Source organism: Trachemys scripta, chromosome 12 (genome assembly GCF_013100865.1).
Source record: "Trachemys scripta elegans isolate TJP31775 chromosome 12, CAS_Tse_1.0, whole genome shotgun sequence".
Taxonomy (NCBI): Eukaryota; Metazoa; Chordata; order Testudines; family Emydidae; genus Trachemys; species Trachemys scripta.
The window spans coordinates 2,045,365-2,064,843 of NC_048309.1; the positions used below are offsets into that span (position 1 = coordinate 2,045,365).

Sequence of the window (19,479 nt, forward strand, 5' to 3'; positions counted from 1 at the left end):
AGTTTAGTGTCATCTGCAAACTTGCTGAGAGTGCAGTCCACACCATCCTCCAGATCATTAATAAAGATATTAAATAAAACCGGCCCCAGGACCGACCTTTGGGGCACTCCGCTTGAAACCGGCTGCCAACTAGACATGGAGCCATTGATCACTACCCGTTGAGCCCGACAATCTAACCAGCTTTCTATCCACCTTACAGTCCATTCATCCAGCCCATACTTCTTTAACTTGGCAAGAATATTGTGGTAGACCGTATCAAAAGCTTTGCTAAAGTCAAGGAATAACACATCCACTGCTTTCTCCTCATCCACAGAGCCAGTTATCTCATCATAGAAGGCAATTAGGTTAGTCATAAATGAGCTGGCCTCAGAGACCAGTTACCTGAATACCTGAATCACAGCATACAAACACAATCCTCTTGTATGTTTCAGAACCATCCTTTCCAAGGTTCCTGCAGTCAGACCACTTTTTAACTAATATATAAGAGCTAGTGACTCCACCCTGCATCTTCTGTGCTCATGGGGCCAATGGCATTAAAGAGGCAATGCTTCTCTACTCCTGTATCTTTGTAATCGAGTCAAAAGATGGGACTAATGAGTCTCCAGTGCACCTGGCTAGACCATTTATAGAGGTGAGGGATTTGCACTATTTCTGGATGCATCACGTCACTGAATGCAATGTGTCTTATGAATTATTACATGGATAAAAACGTGCAGCATAGTGGAACATACACAAAATGACTGATGATGAAAACTATGCTTCAATAACAATGGTTTTTATAAAAAACATGTGTTCCCAAAGACTTGGAAAGTACATCTCTAACACCCCACATTACATATGCATGCTCTCACATATACACCACCAAGGCCCCGGGATGCTACATATCAGATTAGGCAAATAGCATCTACGAGATACTGAGGAGCCTTAACATTGGAAGAGACACTGAGAAGGATAAAAGTCTTGGAATTCTTCCATAAGAAGGGGACAGACTTGGACACACCTGATATTTGCTTCAGTTTTTATGGCCAGTTCTTACAACTTTATTCAGAAGCACGTACCAGCTGCTGGCTTCCGGATACCTCTCAGCAGCTGTGGAGGATCCCTGGTGATTTCTGTCCTACTGCGCATGGTGGCATTCAACAGGGCCAAAGAGGAGCTGCTGCTGCTGGAAGTGCTGCTGCTCTCTCCATCAGCATGCCTTCCTGTGAAACCTAAAGGCAAAGCCATTTGTCACAGGTTCATGGATGAGTAGCAGAAGGTCCATTGGGGGAGAGGTTTTAGCACATGACAACGATCTGCTTACAACAGACCCATTTTTAGATAAACAAAATTAGGTCATTGCTCCATCACTGAGAGTTCTGATTGGGTGACTGAAGTTACTATATTAAATACAATTTTTATCCAATAAGGTAGCATTGCACAAATTAATTAGAATCACTTGTATGTTTAGTGAGCACTAAATAAATCTTTCTCCTGTCCTGGCCTAGGAAGAGCTTATGTGGATAGCTGTATAGAACCAGTGCTGAAGGGCCATGCCATGCAAATGTCTGAAAACAGTCAAGGTGCAACAAATGCTCACCTGAGGCTGACTCCATATGTGCCCCATTTACTTTCAGTGGAGTCAGGACAACTCGGGGCAACATCACACCAGTCTTTTTCTTTTGTTTGCTTGTCTGTGTTCCAGAGAAAAACAAGATACAAACTATTTAGGGTGCTAAAGTACATGTAGGTCACCCTCTAAACTGCACCTCTTCCTAGCTGAATTCAGACACACAGCTCCACCTGGCCACAAATGAACTACCAGCCAAGTATTCAAGTGTACTCACGTATTAAATGTATCTTTAACAGCAGAGAACCCTGCACCACCTCCACATGCCTGCCCGCCCGCCCACCCGCCATGGAATCAAGCCCTTATACCACAGATCTGCTTTTGCTGCAGATTTTGCTCTGACTCATTCCAACTCCATGAGGTGGCTCTGTAATTCTGCCCCTGCTTGGGAAGCCGACCTTGATGTGTCTCTAATCCCTCTCCCTCCCACCCAGCCTTCATGTGGCACTGAGATTTCTCCTCAAGAATAAACACTCCTGGCTTTGCCCCTTGCCATTAACCCCACACTCACCCCTACCTGTGAGGCTGCTCTGCAGCTCTCTCTGGAAGTGGAGAGACTCTTACTCTGAGATTCAGTGGAACAGGAGGCGTTCGAAGAGGTTTCATCAAGAGACACTGGAAGGAAAGAGCACATGATCAGACCCTGAAGAAGAGGCTTATAGTTTAATACAGCGTTTCTCAAACTGTGGGTTGGGACCCCAAAGTGGGTGGCAAGCCTGTTTTAATGGCAATAAGGAGTCTGGTGGCACCTTAAAGACTAACAGTGCCACCAGACTCCTTGCTGTTTTTGTAGATACAGACTAACACGGTTACCCCCTGATACTGTTTTAATGGGTCGCCAGGGCTGGCATTAGACTTGCTGGGACCTGGGGCTGAAGCCCTTGGGCTTTGGCTCCCTGCCTGGGCCGGTGGGGCTCAGGCTTTGGCTTTGGCTTTGTCCCCAGCAGGGCTCAGGCTTTGCTCCCCCCTCCTGAAGTCATGTAGTAATTTTTGTTGTCAGAAGGGGGTCGCGGTGCAATGAAGTTTGAGAAGCCTGGTCTAATATTAATATTATTTGACACTTACCATCATTATCACCACTCACAGTACTGGCTTCATTGGACCCACAGCTTTCTGCATCTATTGCATCCTCCAACTCCTCTCCCTCTGCCACAGATAGGTTCCGAGACCACTGCAAGGCATCCTTCTAGAAGGGCCAAGCAGAACATACATGATTAGAGTCCTTCCCTTTGGAGCTTTATGAGCTAGACTGACAGGAACATACATAATCATGGCTACAAGTCCACTCAGTCCTATTTCTTGTTCAACCAAAAGCCAAAAAGGAGTTTAAAGAACAGCTAGCCAAAAACTCAAAAGGTAATAACAAAATGTTTTTTAAGTAAGGCCCCTGGACGATCGAGATACAAAAAGAGCACTTAAAGACAATAAAATCTTGCAGAGAAACTAAATGAATTCTTTGCTTCAGGCTTCACGGCTGAGGATGTTAGGGAGATTCCCAAACCTGAGCCGTTCTTTGTAGGTGACAAAGCTGAGGAATTGTCACAGATTGAAGTGTCACTAGAGGAGGTTTTGGAATTAATTGATAAACTTAACAGTAACAAGTCACCGGAACCAGATGGCATTCACTCAAGAGTTCTGAAAGAACTCAAATGTGAAATTGCGGAACTATTAACTATGGTTTGTAACCTGTCCTTTAAATCGACTTCTGTACCCAATGACTGGAAGATAGCTAATATTTAAAAAGGGCTCTAGAGGTGATCCCAGAAATTACAGACCAGTAAGTCTAACATCAGTACCGGGCAAATTAGTTGAAACAATACTAAAGAATAAAATTGTCAGACACGTAGAAGAACATAAATTGTTGGGCAAAAGTCAACATGGTTTCTGTAAAGGGAAATCATATCTTACTAATCTATTAGAGTTCTTTGAAGGGGTCAGCAAACATGTGGACAAGGGGGATCCAGTGGACATAGTGTACTTAGATTTCCAGAAAGCCTTTGACAAGGTCCCTCACCAAAGGCTCTTACGTAAATTAAGTTGTCATGGGATATGAGGGAAGATCCTTTCATGGATTGAGAACTGGTTAAAAGACAGGGAACAAAGGGTAGGAATAAATGGTAAATTTTCAGAATGGAAAGGGGTAACTAGTGGTGTTCCCCAAGGGTCAGTCCTAGGACCAATCCTATTCAACTTATTCATAAATGATCTGGAGAAAGGGGTAAACAGTGAGGTGGCAAAGTTTGCAGACGATACTAAACTGCTCAAGATAGTTAAGATCAAAGCAGACTGTGAAGAACTTCAAAAAGATCTCACAAAACTAAATGATTGGGAAACAAAATGGCAAATGAAATTTAATGTGGATAAATGTAATGCACATTGGAAAAAATAACCCCAACTATACATACAATATGATGGGGGCTAATTTAGCTACAACTGATCAGGAAAGAGATCTTGGAGTCATCGTGGATAGTTCTCTGAAGATGTCCACGCAGTCTGCGGCGGCAGTTAAAAAAGCAAATAGGATGTTAAGAATCATTAAAAAAGGGATAGAGAATCATAGAATGTCAGAGTTGGAAGGGACCTCAGGAGGTCATCTAGTCCAACCCCCTGCTCAAAGCAGGACCAATCCCCAGGCAGATTTTTGCCCCAAATCCCTAAATGGCCCCCTCAAGGATTGAGCTTACAACCCTGAGTTTAGCAGGCCAATGCTCAAACCACTGACCTATCCCAGAGAAAATCTTAATACCCATATATAAATCCATGGTACACCCACATTTTGAATACTGCGTACAGATGTGGTCTCTTCATCTCAAAAAAGATATACTGGCATTAGAAAAGGTTCAGAGAAGGGCAACTAAAATGATTAGGAGTTTGGAACAGGTCCCATATGAGGAGAGATTAAAGAGGCTAGGACTTTTCAGCTTGGAAAAGAGGAGACGAGGGGGGGTATGATAGAGGTATATAAAATCATGAGTGGTGTGGAGAAAGTGAATAAGGAAAAATTATTTACTTGTTCCCATAATATAAGAACTAGGGGCCATCAAATGAAATTAATGGGCAGCAGGTTTAAAACAAATAAAAGGAAGTTCTTCTTCACACAGCGCACAGTCAACCTGTGGAACTCCTTGCCTGAGGAGGTTGTGAAGGCTAGGACTATAGTAGGGTTTAAAAGAGAACTAGATAGCCATTAATGGACTTAAATTCATGGAGGTTATTAGCCAGGATGGGTAAGGAATGGTGTCCCTAGCCTCTGTTTGTCAGAGGGTGGAGATGGATGGCAGGAGAGAGATCACTTGATCATTACCTGTTAGGTTTACTCCCTCTGGGACACCTGGCATTGGTCACTGTCGGTAGACAAGATACTGGACTGAATGGACCTTTGGTCTGACCCAGTATGGCCATTCTTATGTTCCGATTAATCACGACTAATTTTTTTAATCGCTTGACAGCCCTAATTATAAACCATCAAAAATTTCAAGCAAGAATTAACTTGAATTCATAATCATATAAGTGCCCCCATATCTTTTAACAGTCCAACTGTGATACGTTGCACAATGTATGTGCGCAAGAATTATGGAGCTAGAACTTGAGGGCTATACAAGATAATCCTTGACCTGCAAAGAGAGAAAAACTCATGCATTGATATAACATTTCATATGTACATTAAGGTCTAAAATCCAGTGTTCTTCCACAATTAAATTCACAAAGCAGCAGTGTGTGTGAGCACACAAATATGAGCAGTGGGAGGAATAACTGCTCTTCCGTTTCTGTGCTAGCAGGCAGTTTTATTTCCTGCAGTCATTACTGCCCTTGCCTTTGCCTAATTGTGGGCCCGCTGTCCCACCACTTCCTGGCAGGATCCATTGGTTTTAGTCTGGTCTCATACCATTTTGCCAACACAGACAGCAGCAGTGCAGACTTTGCAGCTTTTACTTGATTTTTTCACCTCCATATTTTAATCCCCTGGGACTTCAATAGATTCAAGCTCCTAATAGAACAGAAGTCAGCACAGTTCATTTTAATTAAGTTAACTCACACACCATCTTTTCAAATAGTAGAACTGAATTACTGGCATGCTCTGTGGACCCTTCTCAGATGTGTAACTCAAACACACTTGAGAAAAATAAAACAGTTTGCTCATATTTGTGCATGCATAACTACTGAGGTGTTTTGTTTTTTTTAATATTCAGAATAATTATTCTTTCTTGGGCTGAGGAGCTGTGTGACAATATTTAGACACTTTTTATTCCTAGAGATAAAGAGATAACAGTGTCAAACAGCAACCGGCTGCAGAGATGCCACACTTGTGATGTTCATTTTAATTGATTATATAAATGGCAAATAAAAATATTTTGGAATTCAGTCTATTTTCAAACACAGAATGACACATTAACACAAGACATCTTTTGGGGGAAGAGAGAGGTTGAAAGGTGCATTTGAGGAGGTAGGGTGGGAGAGGAGGAACATCTCTGAGACACTAAAAAAAAAAAATATAGGAGCAGAAGCATATTTTTCTATATTTCAAATTAAAGGGCCTGTCAACTTGAACTAAAAAATCTATGTTAGGTAAAGCCTCTTTAAACAGCATGTCTTGACTTTTAAAAAAAATTCCTTAAACAAAAAAGTTATATATTTTTTCCTTTTTCTTGGTTGATGTTTTTAAGGGTCTTTTCAGCACAAACTAACAGACTATAAGGAGGAGAGAATGAACTATGCAGATTGCTGTCAAACACACAGTAAACAAACTGAAAAATGATTTTTGGTTAACTTTCTAATTATAGTAATATTAGGTGTTACCTGTAACTATTGTCCATACAAAACTTTCAGACAAACGTTCTCTGTAAACCGACTGCAGCCCTTTGAGATCGGAGCTTATTGTATACCAGATTATCCAAAAAGCAATGGGTACATGGATTTTGTTCAGATAATGGAGGGAGCAGGAGCCATTCAGCAGCAGGGTGGCCTCCCTTGCAGTCAGGGACTCAATCTTCTCATCTTCCTCACAGTCTGGCCGGGGGAGGAGGGAAGGGAAATCTGCTCTTCCCCACTTACTCTCTTCACAGTGGGGTTGCAGAGGGTTCCTGCACGGTCACAGGGCCAGTGAAACCTGATTCCTGCAGGTGCAAGGTGCAGGACAAAGCACAGACCCCCAGCCAGGACTCTGCTCGGCTCTGCCAGGATGACCTCAACCTTCCTTGCACCTGCGGCAGTGCAGGGAGGCTGTCACGGCCAGGTTCACTCACTTTCATGACAGCGGGGCTGCAGAGGCCTCCCTGCACTGCTGCAGGATCCATTAAACAGCAGAGTGGCCTTCCCCACAGCGAGGGGCTTGTCCTTCTTCTCCTTACACTCCTGACCAGGAGTCTCTACTCTATTATACAAACCTCCCTTTCTTGTCTCCCAGCATGAGATACATGGGGGACAAGAAAGAGATTTGGATAATGCAGAGGTTCGGGTAATAGGATTTTGGATGAACGGGAGTATACTGTATAGGGGAAACATACAGGTTTCATTATTTTGATGATGCTCTATCCTTTATGATTGCATGAACTAAATACTGACATTCCATGTACTGGAAGAAGAGAGTTTATCTTGCTTGTGTAATTTAAGAATTATAAAAGTTAAAACACAGAAATGTATTACATATAGCTTATAGGCACAAGAACCACCGCGTATAGAATTATGGATCCCAGAGACTCTGTTTCGCATGATGTTACCCAGGGTAGTATGCTAAACTCGTACAGCGATCACCAGTGATGGATTAACAATAACAGCAATATGTAACAAGTTGAACTCGCACTTCATCCCCAGCATGGAAGACAGGAGTTCACAATTTACCTTGAGTGTGAAAAGGCTGATACGCCCAGGCAATTTGTAAAAGAGTCCATCACCTCCCCTTGAATTGGAATGTAGCATGGCATTGAGGCAGGCCAGGGGCGAAGTGCCACTGAAACCAGAGAGAAAAAGGGAGATGAGGTTTAGTTTATCTAAATGCCAATTTTCAAATAATACACAAAACCCTACAGAATTTCTGTCTTTCAATCAAGGGCAGGTAGTAGGAGGGATGTTGACGAGATTTAGGGTACAGTATCTCAACAGTCTGAGCACTATTATAGCTTTCCTATCTGCGCTTCTTACCACCATGGCCCATCATAGTGAGAGATAAGTCTCAGATCATAGAAAAGCAGCATCTTACACTGACGTTCAAGCTATTCTAGGTCATTTGTAGAGGTTTATCATTTGAGAGAGCGCGAGAGAATTCTCTCTCTCTGAATTCTTTGTAGCTGGACTCAAGGTACTAAGGAAGCCTTACTTTATAGGTGGAGAACTACAAAAAAAAAACCTATCAATAAAATGTTTATAAACTCAAATATTTCTGAAATAGTTTTCTTTCAATATACATAACACAAAGAGAATACATGCTAGCATAGTGTAGCATAAAGGGTTTAACAGCACTCTTTTGGGATGGTCCACATAACTCAGCGGTTGTTTGTCATTTGTAAGTAAATCATCCAACCCACACTCATGCTAATGAAACCTTTGTGACATATCACATCATCAGATTTTCCACATAATCACACATGCACATATAAAACATTACCTCTAGTGCCTGCAAGGGACGTTATTAAAGCAATGTAAGAGTTCACTATTATTAAAAGTGAAACTGAAAACTGGTTTAAGTGCAATGTTTCAGTCTCAAAAGCTCGAACTACTGAGTCTCAACTTCTCGAAAACTGGGTTTAGAATAACTTCTCAGTTAATGTTTGTTTTGCTGCTGGTTTGCTTTTTGGCATTTCTTTGCAAGCCTTGGAGGTAGCCAAAGTTACCATGTGTCATTTTATACACCACAGAAAAATCCCAACTCCCTCTCCTGTAAATTACACATCATTTCCCCCTCTGCACTGAGCAGAATACTGCAAGTAAATTACCAGCCACAGGACAAGTTTTAGGAAAGGAAAAGATTAACTTCCCTAATTGAAACCGTAGACAAAAGAAACATCCAAACATTTACTGGAGCTACAATTTAGCCATGAGACTGGACCCAACATCTCTGCTCTTGCATAAACCACTGGGGATCACTATTTTGCACTTCTTCAGGAAGACAGCACTCCAACTACTGAGTGTTTCCTAGAATCAGGGTGGCATTAGTTCAGAGTGTCCCTTGAGTCATCATGCTACTTCCCTCAGGACTTAGGTTTTCTTTGCAAGCGCCCCACATAAATATTGAAAACGTTCAATGCAATTTAGCTAGACAAGATCACTGGCTTGGTGGACAGTTTGTATTTTAACACTGGGTTTATAAACAATATTTGCTCCTTTCAGTTATACGATAAAGTAAGAAAGCCATCTTTCCCCAAAGCAGAAAATTAACAATTAGGTGAAGGGAAGCAGATATACCTGGAGGGAAACACCAATCTCTAGAAAAATGATTTAGCTTCACACATGCAGAGAAGCCTGGTTTTAGATACTTATTTTGATAAGTTACCAGCCAAAGCTTGGAAGACAGCAAGAAAATTTGCACTAGTGAAAAGACACCCTGTTATTGCCATTAGTAGAGGACAGCCTAGTGCTCACAGACCCTCAAACAGTGCAGATACTTCTCTAGGTAAAAGGACTGATCAAAGAAAATAGGTCAGTGCAGAGTGAATATCTGATTAAAAGAGAAGGAATATAGAGCTTTTCATTATAAGCCCATCCTTATTCCACTCTCTACATACCATGCTGTGAAACCATCACCCAAGTCCATTCCCACTATAAACCTAGTTGTTAGGAACCCTGAGTATCGAGTGGGTGTTCAAACAGCTCTGCTATCAAGGGAACAAAGCATGCTGGCACAGTCCCTCTCTGAACAATGGTAACTCCTACACATTATACCTCTGTCTCTGAATTATGAAGCTGTTCGCTACTCAAACCATCATGATTGTTTCCTAATTTCAGGGATAGTGAGATGAGAAACAAGTTAACATTCTGAATTGCTTCAGTCCCAAAGGGATTCATTTACCTTCTATAGTTATACAGCAGTTCAACAGTGATACAGGCAACACGGTGGAAGACAGTTCATAAAACCCAAAAGAAAAACAGAGCATAGTTAGAACAGCATAGAGTTAAGATCCCACATGTAAGTTAATGAATGCTGAACTGCCAAAGATAGCTTGATTTACTGTGGGCAGTCAAACTTGGGAACTTTCATCTTGTAACCCAAGTTAAGGAGTTTGCAGCATGATGGCTAGCAAACATCTACTTCCTTTGACCTACAAGGTATTTTGTATCTCCTTTCTCCTAAATTCAACAAAAGCAGATGGAAATTCCAGGAAATTAATTTAAGACAACACCTGAGGTTCCATCCATCCCTGTAGTTTCCTACATTCCTGTGCAGGTTCTTCTTCATGTGATATATGTTGTAAGATATATATCAAGGGCCACAAAAAATACAGCAGCATTAACACTGTGGTATGGTAGAATATATAGAAAGAGCAGTATACTGCATATATAAGGGAAACTTATTACTTGACCCCAGAAAAAGGAGCAGTCTCTGCTCTAGAGGTGAAGCTCTACAGAGGACTGAGTTTGACTCATTACATAAACATAGGCCCAACACTGGAAGACCAGTAGTAGTTATTTATTTGTAGAAGAAACACACAAAGGAGAGGCATTTATATCTGAGACAGACTCGTGGTTGGCATTTAGAATATTTTACAAAAGTCCTACAACTCCACTGAAAGGCAGAGATGTGTTTACAAGAAACTGGAAATCCTCCAGGAGCAATAAAGAAAAACAGCTAGTATATTCTTACCCAAATTATTGGGCTACAGAAAGAGAGGGGGAGAGAGAGAGAGAGAGAGAGAAAAGAAAGGTGGATTAGAGAAAGGAGGGAGAACTCCACTAAGTAATCCTGCCCTTTTTACCCACCCTCCCCCACACTCCACACACTTTATTATAGACAAGAAGATCAATACTAACCTCATTTCCTTTAGTCCCTCAGCCTCTATGACCTGCAGAATCTGTTTCGGGGTCATAGGAGCATCAGAGTAGTTTTCCAGCACCTGAAAAGATATAAATACAAAGCTTCATTCTACATTTTCTATTCACATTCGCTGAATTGTTTCCTAGGTTGGGATTCAAATACAAGAATATGTCTGCTAAAAGTTAGTATCTCCACAAGAAAACCTGCTACAAAATTCAGGTTAACCCAAGAGCAGACCACGGTATATATCCATGATCCCTGCACTTTTTCTAGGGCTACAAATGGCTTGCCCTGTTTTTTCATCAGGTCTCTAATTAAGTGTGCAATTGTGCAAGCATGGGGAGAAGGGGAAAGCTGGGGAATTAGGCACTGATCCTGCACCATTGAAGTTAATGGATGCTTTCCCACTGACTTTCGTAAACATCAGACAAAGCCCTTACTGCACACAACCTTTAATATATGTATAACAGTCAAAGGCTTCCATTGAAATAGACGTTAACATAGTAGATATAGACTGTTTGCTCTTTGGGGCAGAGACTTTCTCTTCATACTTATCTGTGAAGCATATAAAATGTTGGAGTTACAAATAATAATAATAATGTCATTACATAAATCAATAGTACACCCTCAGCTGGAACACTGTATTCAGTTCTGATCATCCCATCTCAAAAAGAATACAGAAGAAACAGGGGTTTCAGAGACTGGTAATAAGAATGATTAGGGGCATGGACATTTTTTTGCATGGAGAGATTTAAACGATTGAAACTGTTTGTCTCAGAAAGAAGATAAGTAAGAGGGGATATGACAAAGGTATAAAATGAATGGTCTAGGGAAGGTAGATGAGGAGTTTCTCTTCATCTGTCTCATAATACAAGAACAAAGGGACATTTAATTAAGCTGAAAGATGACAAATTCAAAGTGACAAAATAAAATTTCTTTACACAATGCTGAATAAACCTGTGGAACACTCTGCCACAAAATATCATTGAAGCCAAGAGCTTAGCAGGATTCAAAAAATAACTGGGCATTTATATGGATAACAGAATAACCAGAATTATAATAGTAAATATTAAAAATAACAAAGCTTCAAAAGAGATGTAAACCCTAGTGTTTCAGAGCTGAAGCCAACCTTTAATTATTCAGATTTAAGAGGAAACTTTCCCTAGGGGCAGGTTACTCCGTAACTGCCTACTCTGCAGGATTTCTTGCACCTTCCTCTGAAGCAACTTATACCGGGCATTGTCAGAGACCGAATACTGGCCTACATGGACCACTAGTCTGATCCAATATAGCAACTCCAATGTAAAAATACATTTCACTATATGGCCTAATGTACCTGAGAGAGATGAGGCAACAGATATTCTGTCTGGGATATTCTGCTGGCAATCATTTAATAAATTCCCCTAACGTAATGGCCACAGTGACATGCAATTCTGATTTTAGCAGGGACAGTACTTTATAGAAGTTGGCAATGAGATTCTGTCTTTCAATTCAACTAGTACAAGTAGTGAGCGAAGAAAATGAATGCCCTTTTTATGTCAGCAACATCTAGAACTGAGTCACTGCAGCATCATGTCAGGGACCAATGACTGAAGTTTCCCTTTGAAAGGTAGAGTAGCAGGACTGTCTACAAGAAAACAGTGCAGGTCACTATCTCTATCACCCCCACTTCCCAGCCTCCAAAAGGATAGAAAAAGCCCAAACTGAATGACACACTCCAGTACTGTACTGCAATTAAAAGTCTACCTACATTTCTCAAGAAAAGCAAAACCAAATCATATCCACCATGTCACATTTAAGTATCTGAAAATAATACACAATAGCATTAGCCTGCCAGCGGACTGGAAGTTTGGAATTGTGAATCCCATGGTTAAATGCAATGAAAGCCCAAGAAATAGGAACATAAGAATGGCCATACTGGGTCAGACCAATGGTCCATCTATAGCCCAGTATCCTGTCTTCCGACAGTGGCCAGTGTCAGAAGCTTCAGCGGGAAAACAAGGCAATTTTCGAGTGATCCATCCCTGGTCGTTCAGTCTCAGCTTGGGGCAGTTATAGGTTTAGGGACACCCAGGGCATGGGGTTTTATCCCTGGCCTTTTTGACTAACAGCCATTGATGTACCTAACCCTCATGAATTTATCTTATTCTTTTTTGAACCCAGTTCTAGATTTCACCTTCCCAAATTCCCTGGCAATGAGTTCCACAGGTTGAATGTGCGCTTTGTGAAGAAGTACTTCCTCATGTTTGTTCTAAACCTGTTGCCTATTAATTTCATTGAGTGACCTACGTTTTGTGTTATGTGAATGGGCAAATAATACTTCCTTATTCACTTTGTAGACCTGTCATAACCCCCCCCCCCCCCTTAGTTGTCTCTTCTCTAAAATGAACAGTCCCAGACTTTTTAATCTCTCTTCGTATGGAAGCTGTTCCATATCTCTAAATATTTTTGCTGCCCTTTTCTGAAACTTTTCCAATTCGAATATATTTTTGAGATCGGACGGCAGAACTGCAAGCAGTATGATAAGCTATACTTAAATGGAATAAACCATTTTTATTTGGAGGCAGTACAGCTCCACTACAGTCTCACACACTGATCAAGTTTTCTTTGGGGTACAATATTTCAGTGCATCATCAGACACTATCACCCTTCGTCACCCAAATGAAATGGGCATCTGATGTGGGGAACACATCACTCAATAGTCAACTGTGAGAAGCATGAAATGGAACATTCATGTTTCCCAAATCAAGAAAAGCCTTCACAGCCCATAAAGCATCTGGAAAACACTGAACTCAATGACAACCAAATAAAACACAGCCCACAATGGAGAATGAATACTTCTACCAGAAATAAAAAGCCCTGCTCAGAACAGTTCCTAGCCCCGAACTGTATCAGATGTATGACTACTTTTAAGAGTCAGAGTTGGAAGAGAAAGCATCCAACAAGATTCTCTCTCATTCCTTCACCTACCCTGAAAGGCCCTGCATGCACTGAAGCAACACCTCCTCTGGCTGATTATGGCAGGACATCGTGGCTCCATTAGGAACCTATTAATGCAGCTTTGAGCACTGGCCAGAAGGAATGTCTTGGGATAAGACAATACTTCCTCCAGAAACTGAATGTGTTGTTTGTAATATTTCCATTTCCTGCCTTCCCAAAGACCCTAACTGTGAACCTTTATGCTACTCCTCCAATTACCCTGCTACTAGACTAGCAATATAATCCTCAGAACACCATTCAATATTCCCTGTGGCTCTATGTACTACACTAAATCTCAAAATTCTGTTTACAAATGAGTATGTGCAAAGCATTCACTCCACAGGACAGGAAGCTCCAAAAAGTTCTTTTCCTTCCCATCCATGAAGGCATCTAAGGGAATAAAAAATGTAACAGATAGTAACAGAGTCAAATTAAAAGCACTTTGACAGGAGTGTGGTAAAGCCTAGTACTAAACAAACATCTATTTTTAATGGATTTAAGATCAGCTTGAAAGGAGCCCCACAACCCAGAACAGCTAGGAAAGGCTTGGTCTCCCTAAGAGGATAATCTGGTATGAGGTTGAGCCAATGACAAACCAGAAATAGAACAAAGATGAAGCGGAGGTTTAGAGACCTCATACACTTAATGCACATAGGAAGAGGCCCAACCAAGAGGAAGGTAACAAACAACATCCACAAAGAGATTCACTGGTAGACCAGATGCCAGCAAGGATTAACTAGCATGGGTGCTATGCCATTAAATGACTACTGATGAGTTCCCAAAGTAGATGAGTTGCAGACTTACTTTTTGGACAGCCAATAAGCAGTGAGTTACCATAGAGTTCAGTGTGTTGGGTGACAAGAAAAATTATGCAAGCAGACTTAGCACTGGTCTACACTAGAAAGTTAGGTCGATCTAGCTAAATTTCTCAGGGGGAGGGGGAGGTGAAAAATTCACACCCCCAAGAGATGTAGTTAAGCTGACCTAAACCCCAATGTAGACAGTTCTAGGTCGACAGAAGAAGTTTTCCTTCAATGTAGCTACCGCCTCTCAGAGAAGTGGATTTACTACAGCGATGGAAGAACCCATTCCTTTGCTATCAGAAGAGTCTACACGACAGTGGTACAGCTGTAGCATTTCTAGTGCACATATAACCTTAGTCTTTGCCCCACACTCAGGGTCACCTGCCAGCAGAGCAGCCTAAGTGCCTACATTTAAGTATTCCACCCACAAGACTAGAACCCACACAGGAGCTGCGGGCTGAAGCACTTCGGAGCATGAACCTGGCACTAGTTTTTTCCAACTGCAACTTTTAGCTTGAAGAGCAGGAGAAGAGCGAAAGTCAAAGTCAAGTGAGCTCAAAAATAATAATTTTCACGTAAAGGACAATGCAAGAAGTCAGAAGTTCTAGTCTACCAGAAGTCAGAAGTTCTAGTCTGAATAGATTATATAGTGAAGTACTTCTTCACACTACACACAGTCAACCTGTGGAATTTGTTGCAAGTGGATGTTGTGAAGGCCAAAACTATAACTGGGTTCCAAAAAGAATGAGGTAAATTCATGGAGGAAAGATCGAAAGATCCATCAATGCCTATTAGCCAAGATGGTCATGGATGCAACCCCCTGCTCTGAGTGTCCCTAAGACTCTGACGGCCAACGGCTGGGACTGGACAACAGGGGATAGATCACACGATAACTGCCCTGTTCTGTTCATACCCTCTGAAGCATATGGCATTGGCCCTATCAGAAGCCAGGATACAGGGCTAAATGGACCATTGGCCATATTGGGTCAGAACATTCTCATGTTCTCTTTGTTGGTCAGCCCTGGGAATCTCCTATTGCGTTCAAGCAAGTCCTATTCAGAAAAAGCTAGAATAACTATTAGAATCCACTGGACGCTAACCCAAATCAAATGGACCCAAGACAATCATCCAGCTCTCATTAAATGTCGACAAGGCCTGGTACATAACCTTGACACATAAAACACATAAAAAACCCCAAGACGCATTTATTTATTATGTATATAGATGCCAATATACTACACCCAAAGTATGCCCTTGTGCCAGTAAATCAACGATCAAGTGCCTTTGGCTCAAACAGAGCTGAGAAGAAAAACTATCTAATCCACCAGTATCCATATGGAGATGGCAGGATCACTCTGCCTTCCCTGGTCACTTGCATTCACAGATTTTATTTTTTAAAAAGTTTATTGTGAAGAAATGTTGGTTCCTGGAGGAAAAAACAAAACAAACAAGCTTTTTCCAATCAGCATTAAAAGTAGATAGCAGCAACAATCAACACAATAAAGCATGCAAAAAGCTGAGTGTGTCATTTGCAATGTGACTATTCTCCCACTCCAACAGAGTTGAAATGGAGAGTGTTAAGAACGGAGTTAAGGGGCTGGGTATTATAGGCACCAACTGTTCAGACACTAGTTGAAGAGTTCAACCTTCATTTGGATCAGCTGGCCCATATTCCCCTGTCTTTTCCTCCTTTTTTTAAAAATTTAGTTTGATTGTAGTTTATTGGTGGGTTTATATTTTCTAATTTGGTACAGACTTTTTTAAAGTTTGTTTCCATTTTAGATTTTACAGTCAACATCTGGATTCCAGATGAAGATCTGGCCTTAGTTTTTTTTATAAAAGACAGGTTTGTCCCACATGGTGATGGGCAACAGAATATAGCAGGGCTCCAACAGGATGGTATTAATGGACATAACTAACGGTGTCCCTAGCCTCTGTTTGCCAGAAGCTGGGAATGGGCGACGGGATGGATCACTTGATGATTACCTGTTCTGTTCATTCCCTGTGGGGCACCTGGCATTGGCCACTGTCAGAAGGCCAGATACTGGGCTAGACTGACCTTTGATCTAACCCAGCATGGCCATTGTTATGTTCTTATAACCAAAGCAGGTATTTATTCTAGAAATCTGCCGCTTGAATTAATGGAATTTTTTTAAAAAAAATGATGAAAATACATGCCTCAAGATTCATCACACACATACCAGATTTGGTACTAAGAACATGCTTATGACCAAATGAAAATGTTGACCATGAAGACACTAAGCAAGTAAAAGGCCTTTGGTAGATGGGAGGGAGATTTATGTTTTCATGTTTGCTTGAACACCATATCCCTTACAACGCCTAGCTTCCCCAGACTAGTGGTGTCAGGGAGAAGCTTGTTACCACTAAGGAAATTCCTGACAATAATGTTTTCTGGACCTCAAACCTGGTATTTCTCAGAAGGCTGGGATCCCTTCCAGGGAGGTTTAAATAAATCTAAGGGAAAGCAGAATAAAAAGTAGGACCTGACAAAACTGAGAATGGTTACCATACTGCTTAGACTTTGCTGACCTGTAAATAAAACTGACCCAAGCAGAAAAATTAAAGGCTAACAAACAGTACCATTTTCTACAGTGAAGAAATCACCTCAGACCTTGTCAATGCCTCATCAGACTATCTATTCATACCATTTGAGAAGATGCTTAGTTTCTCAGTATCTGTCTTAAAAGTAATGCTTACAAACTGCCGAAGGCCTCTCCAGAAAAATGCCTTATTCAACCACCATAAATAGGGTGTGTGCTCACACCTTTCTCAAAGAGAAAATCCTCCTCTTTCCATGAGGAAAGGAGACTCTCTCTCTAGAAGACCCATTCCCTCCCCTTGGTAATATGTGTGAGAGCATGTGAAAGGATCTGTTTCTCAGCCTCTCTGAGAGAAGCCCCCACAAACCTGGCAATCTGGAAGGGAGAAATATCTGACAGTAGCCCCTTCCCCCATGTAATATGACAGTCTCTCAAGATGATACTGTAGAGGTAGTGTTTCTGGAAGCACTGCTGTAGTTTGGAATGAAGACCCTGCTGGCAGTACAGAGTGTGCATGTGTTAGGACTAGAATCATTCCCTTTCTTCCTCCCAGTAATATACAGAGAAAAGCGGCTAGCAATTTCTCTCTTTCTCTTGAGGGATGGGAGGCAGAAAAAGGAGCGGAAGAGTTATAATGGTGGGAGTTGTGACTCTCCACCTTTCCACCGAGGAAGTCACCCTGTGATTATGTTGGGGTGGATGTGTGTGGAGGTATTATTGCGCTCTAGAAGCTCTTCCCCATCTCATATTGAAGATAGGGAGGAGGTTGCTCTCTCTCTCTTTTCTTGTATGGGAGAAGCAATGTCCATTGACTGCTACCCTCCCTGGTTATTGGGGGGGCAGGAGGTGAGAGGGGGATGTTGGCCTCTCTGTAGGATCCTTGGCGGAGGGACCACCTCTTTATTTTGTTTGCCCAGCACCTAACGCAATGGGGTCCGATGCACCTAACGCAATGGGGTCCGACGGGGACCCAGACAGATAGTGCTAAGCGATCTCATGAGAGGTCTCTCGGCTCCCCCTTTGAGCCAGGTCCCGTCGGCTCACAGGGTGAGGTGTCCTTCCCTGCGCCCAGCCCCTGGAGTGACCACTCCCCTGGCTGCACTGGGGAGCCCCCCAACGTGCCCGGGCCCCTCTCTGGGAGACACCCCTCGCCCCGAAGGAAGGCGATCTGTCCCCTCCCCACTGTACACGGGGGTCTCTCTCCTCACAACCCTGCCCGCAGGGTCCCTCCCTACCCAGAGGGGCCCCGCTAGTTACGGGGGCAGGGTCCTTCCCCAGCCCTGCTACCGCGGGGCCTCCCCGCCCCCGTTCCTGGGGGGCTCTCCCCCTCACCAGGCGGGCGGCCTCAGCCCACGTGCGCTCCTTCTTCCTCCGCTGCTTCATCTCCTTCATCTTCCTCCTGCTCCGGGGTGGGGGGGAGAGCGGTGCTGGGGGTCGGGGCACGGGCACGCGGGCGGGGGTTCGGAGGCGGGAGCGCGCGGTGCGGGTGCGGACCGTTAGCCGGGGGGGGCGGGGGCCGGCGCGCGGCCGGCGGGCAGGGGGGGCGCGGGGCGAGGGGGGGGCGTAGCTCCCGGGCGCTATGGAATGCAGCAGCAGCGGCGGCTCAAGCCCGACATAACAACGGGGTCAAAGGGCTCCGAGGTGGGGGGGAGGGACCTCCTCAACGGTGGCCTCGGCAGGACAATCCAACCCCCGCGCTCGGCTCTGACGGGGGAGGGTAGCTTTTCTGTTTGAAGGAAAACAAACCGCAGGGTCTGATGGGAATTGTAGTCCCACCGCGGCCCTGCGCAAACAGCGACCGGGCCGCTCCAGCCCCGAGACTACATCTCCCAGCAGGCTCTCCCGCACCCGGCCGCCAAGGGCAGGGGTGCCGGTGTCGTGAAGCATGCTGGGCTTGAGCCGTGGACGCCCTGCCCACGTTAGCTGACAGGGCCCCGCTGTGCCCGGCTTCCGTGCCCTGGGGCGGCCATTGTCCCCGTCTCCAGCCGCTCCCTCCCCTGACCCCAGGATCTCCTAGGAGCCATCCCAGGCCTAAGTACCGAACGCCAGGCCATTCACCCTCGTGTGAACACCCCACTCAGGCCATTCACCCTCGTGTGAACACCCTCCCCACCACAGACACACAGGGCCATTCACGCTCGTGTGAACACCCTCCCCACCACAGAGCCATTCACCCTCGTGTGAACACCTTCCCCACCACAGACACACAGAGCCATTCACCCTCGTGTGAACACCCTCCCCACCACAGACACACAGGGCCATTCACCCTCGTGTGAACACCCCCACTCAGGCCATTCACCCTCGTGTGAACACCCTCCCCACCACAGAGCCATTCAGCCTCGTGTGAACACCCTCCCCACCACAGACACACAGGGCCATCCACCCTCGTGTGAACACCCCCACTCAGGCCATTCACCCTCGTGTGAACACCTTCCCCACCACAGACACACAGCGCCATTCACCCTCGTGTGAACACCCGCACACAGGCCATTCACCCTCGTGTGAACACCTTCCCCACCACAGAGCCATTCAGCCTCGTGTGAACACCCTCCCCACCACAGA

At 43.7% G+C, this 19,479-nt stretch overlaps 1 protein-coding gene across 1 annotated transcript in view; it reads right to left on the bottom strand.

Moving 5' to 3' along the window:
• ASXL1 (ASXL transcriptional regulator 1) overlaps positions 1–18,555 on the bottom strand; it is a gene marked incomplete in the record, with an annotated part of 30,344 nt that extends 11,789 nt beyond the window's left edge. Inside the window, 8 exon segments of the mRNA XM_034787274.1 lie at positions 1,059–1,211; positions 1,580–1,673; positions 2,127–2,224; positions 2,675–2,795; positions 7,448–7,556; positions 9,612–9,614; positions 10,571–10,653; positions 18,250–18,555. Coding sequence (XP_034643165.1) covers positions 1,059–1,211; positions 1,580–1,673; positions 2,127–2,224; positions 2,675–2,795; positions 7,448–7,556; positions 9,612–9,614; positions 10,571–10,653; positions 18,250–18,309 — 721 coding nt within the window.
• Positions 18,556–19,479: the final 924 nt, after the last annotated feature.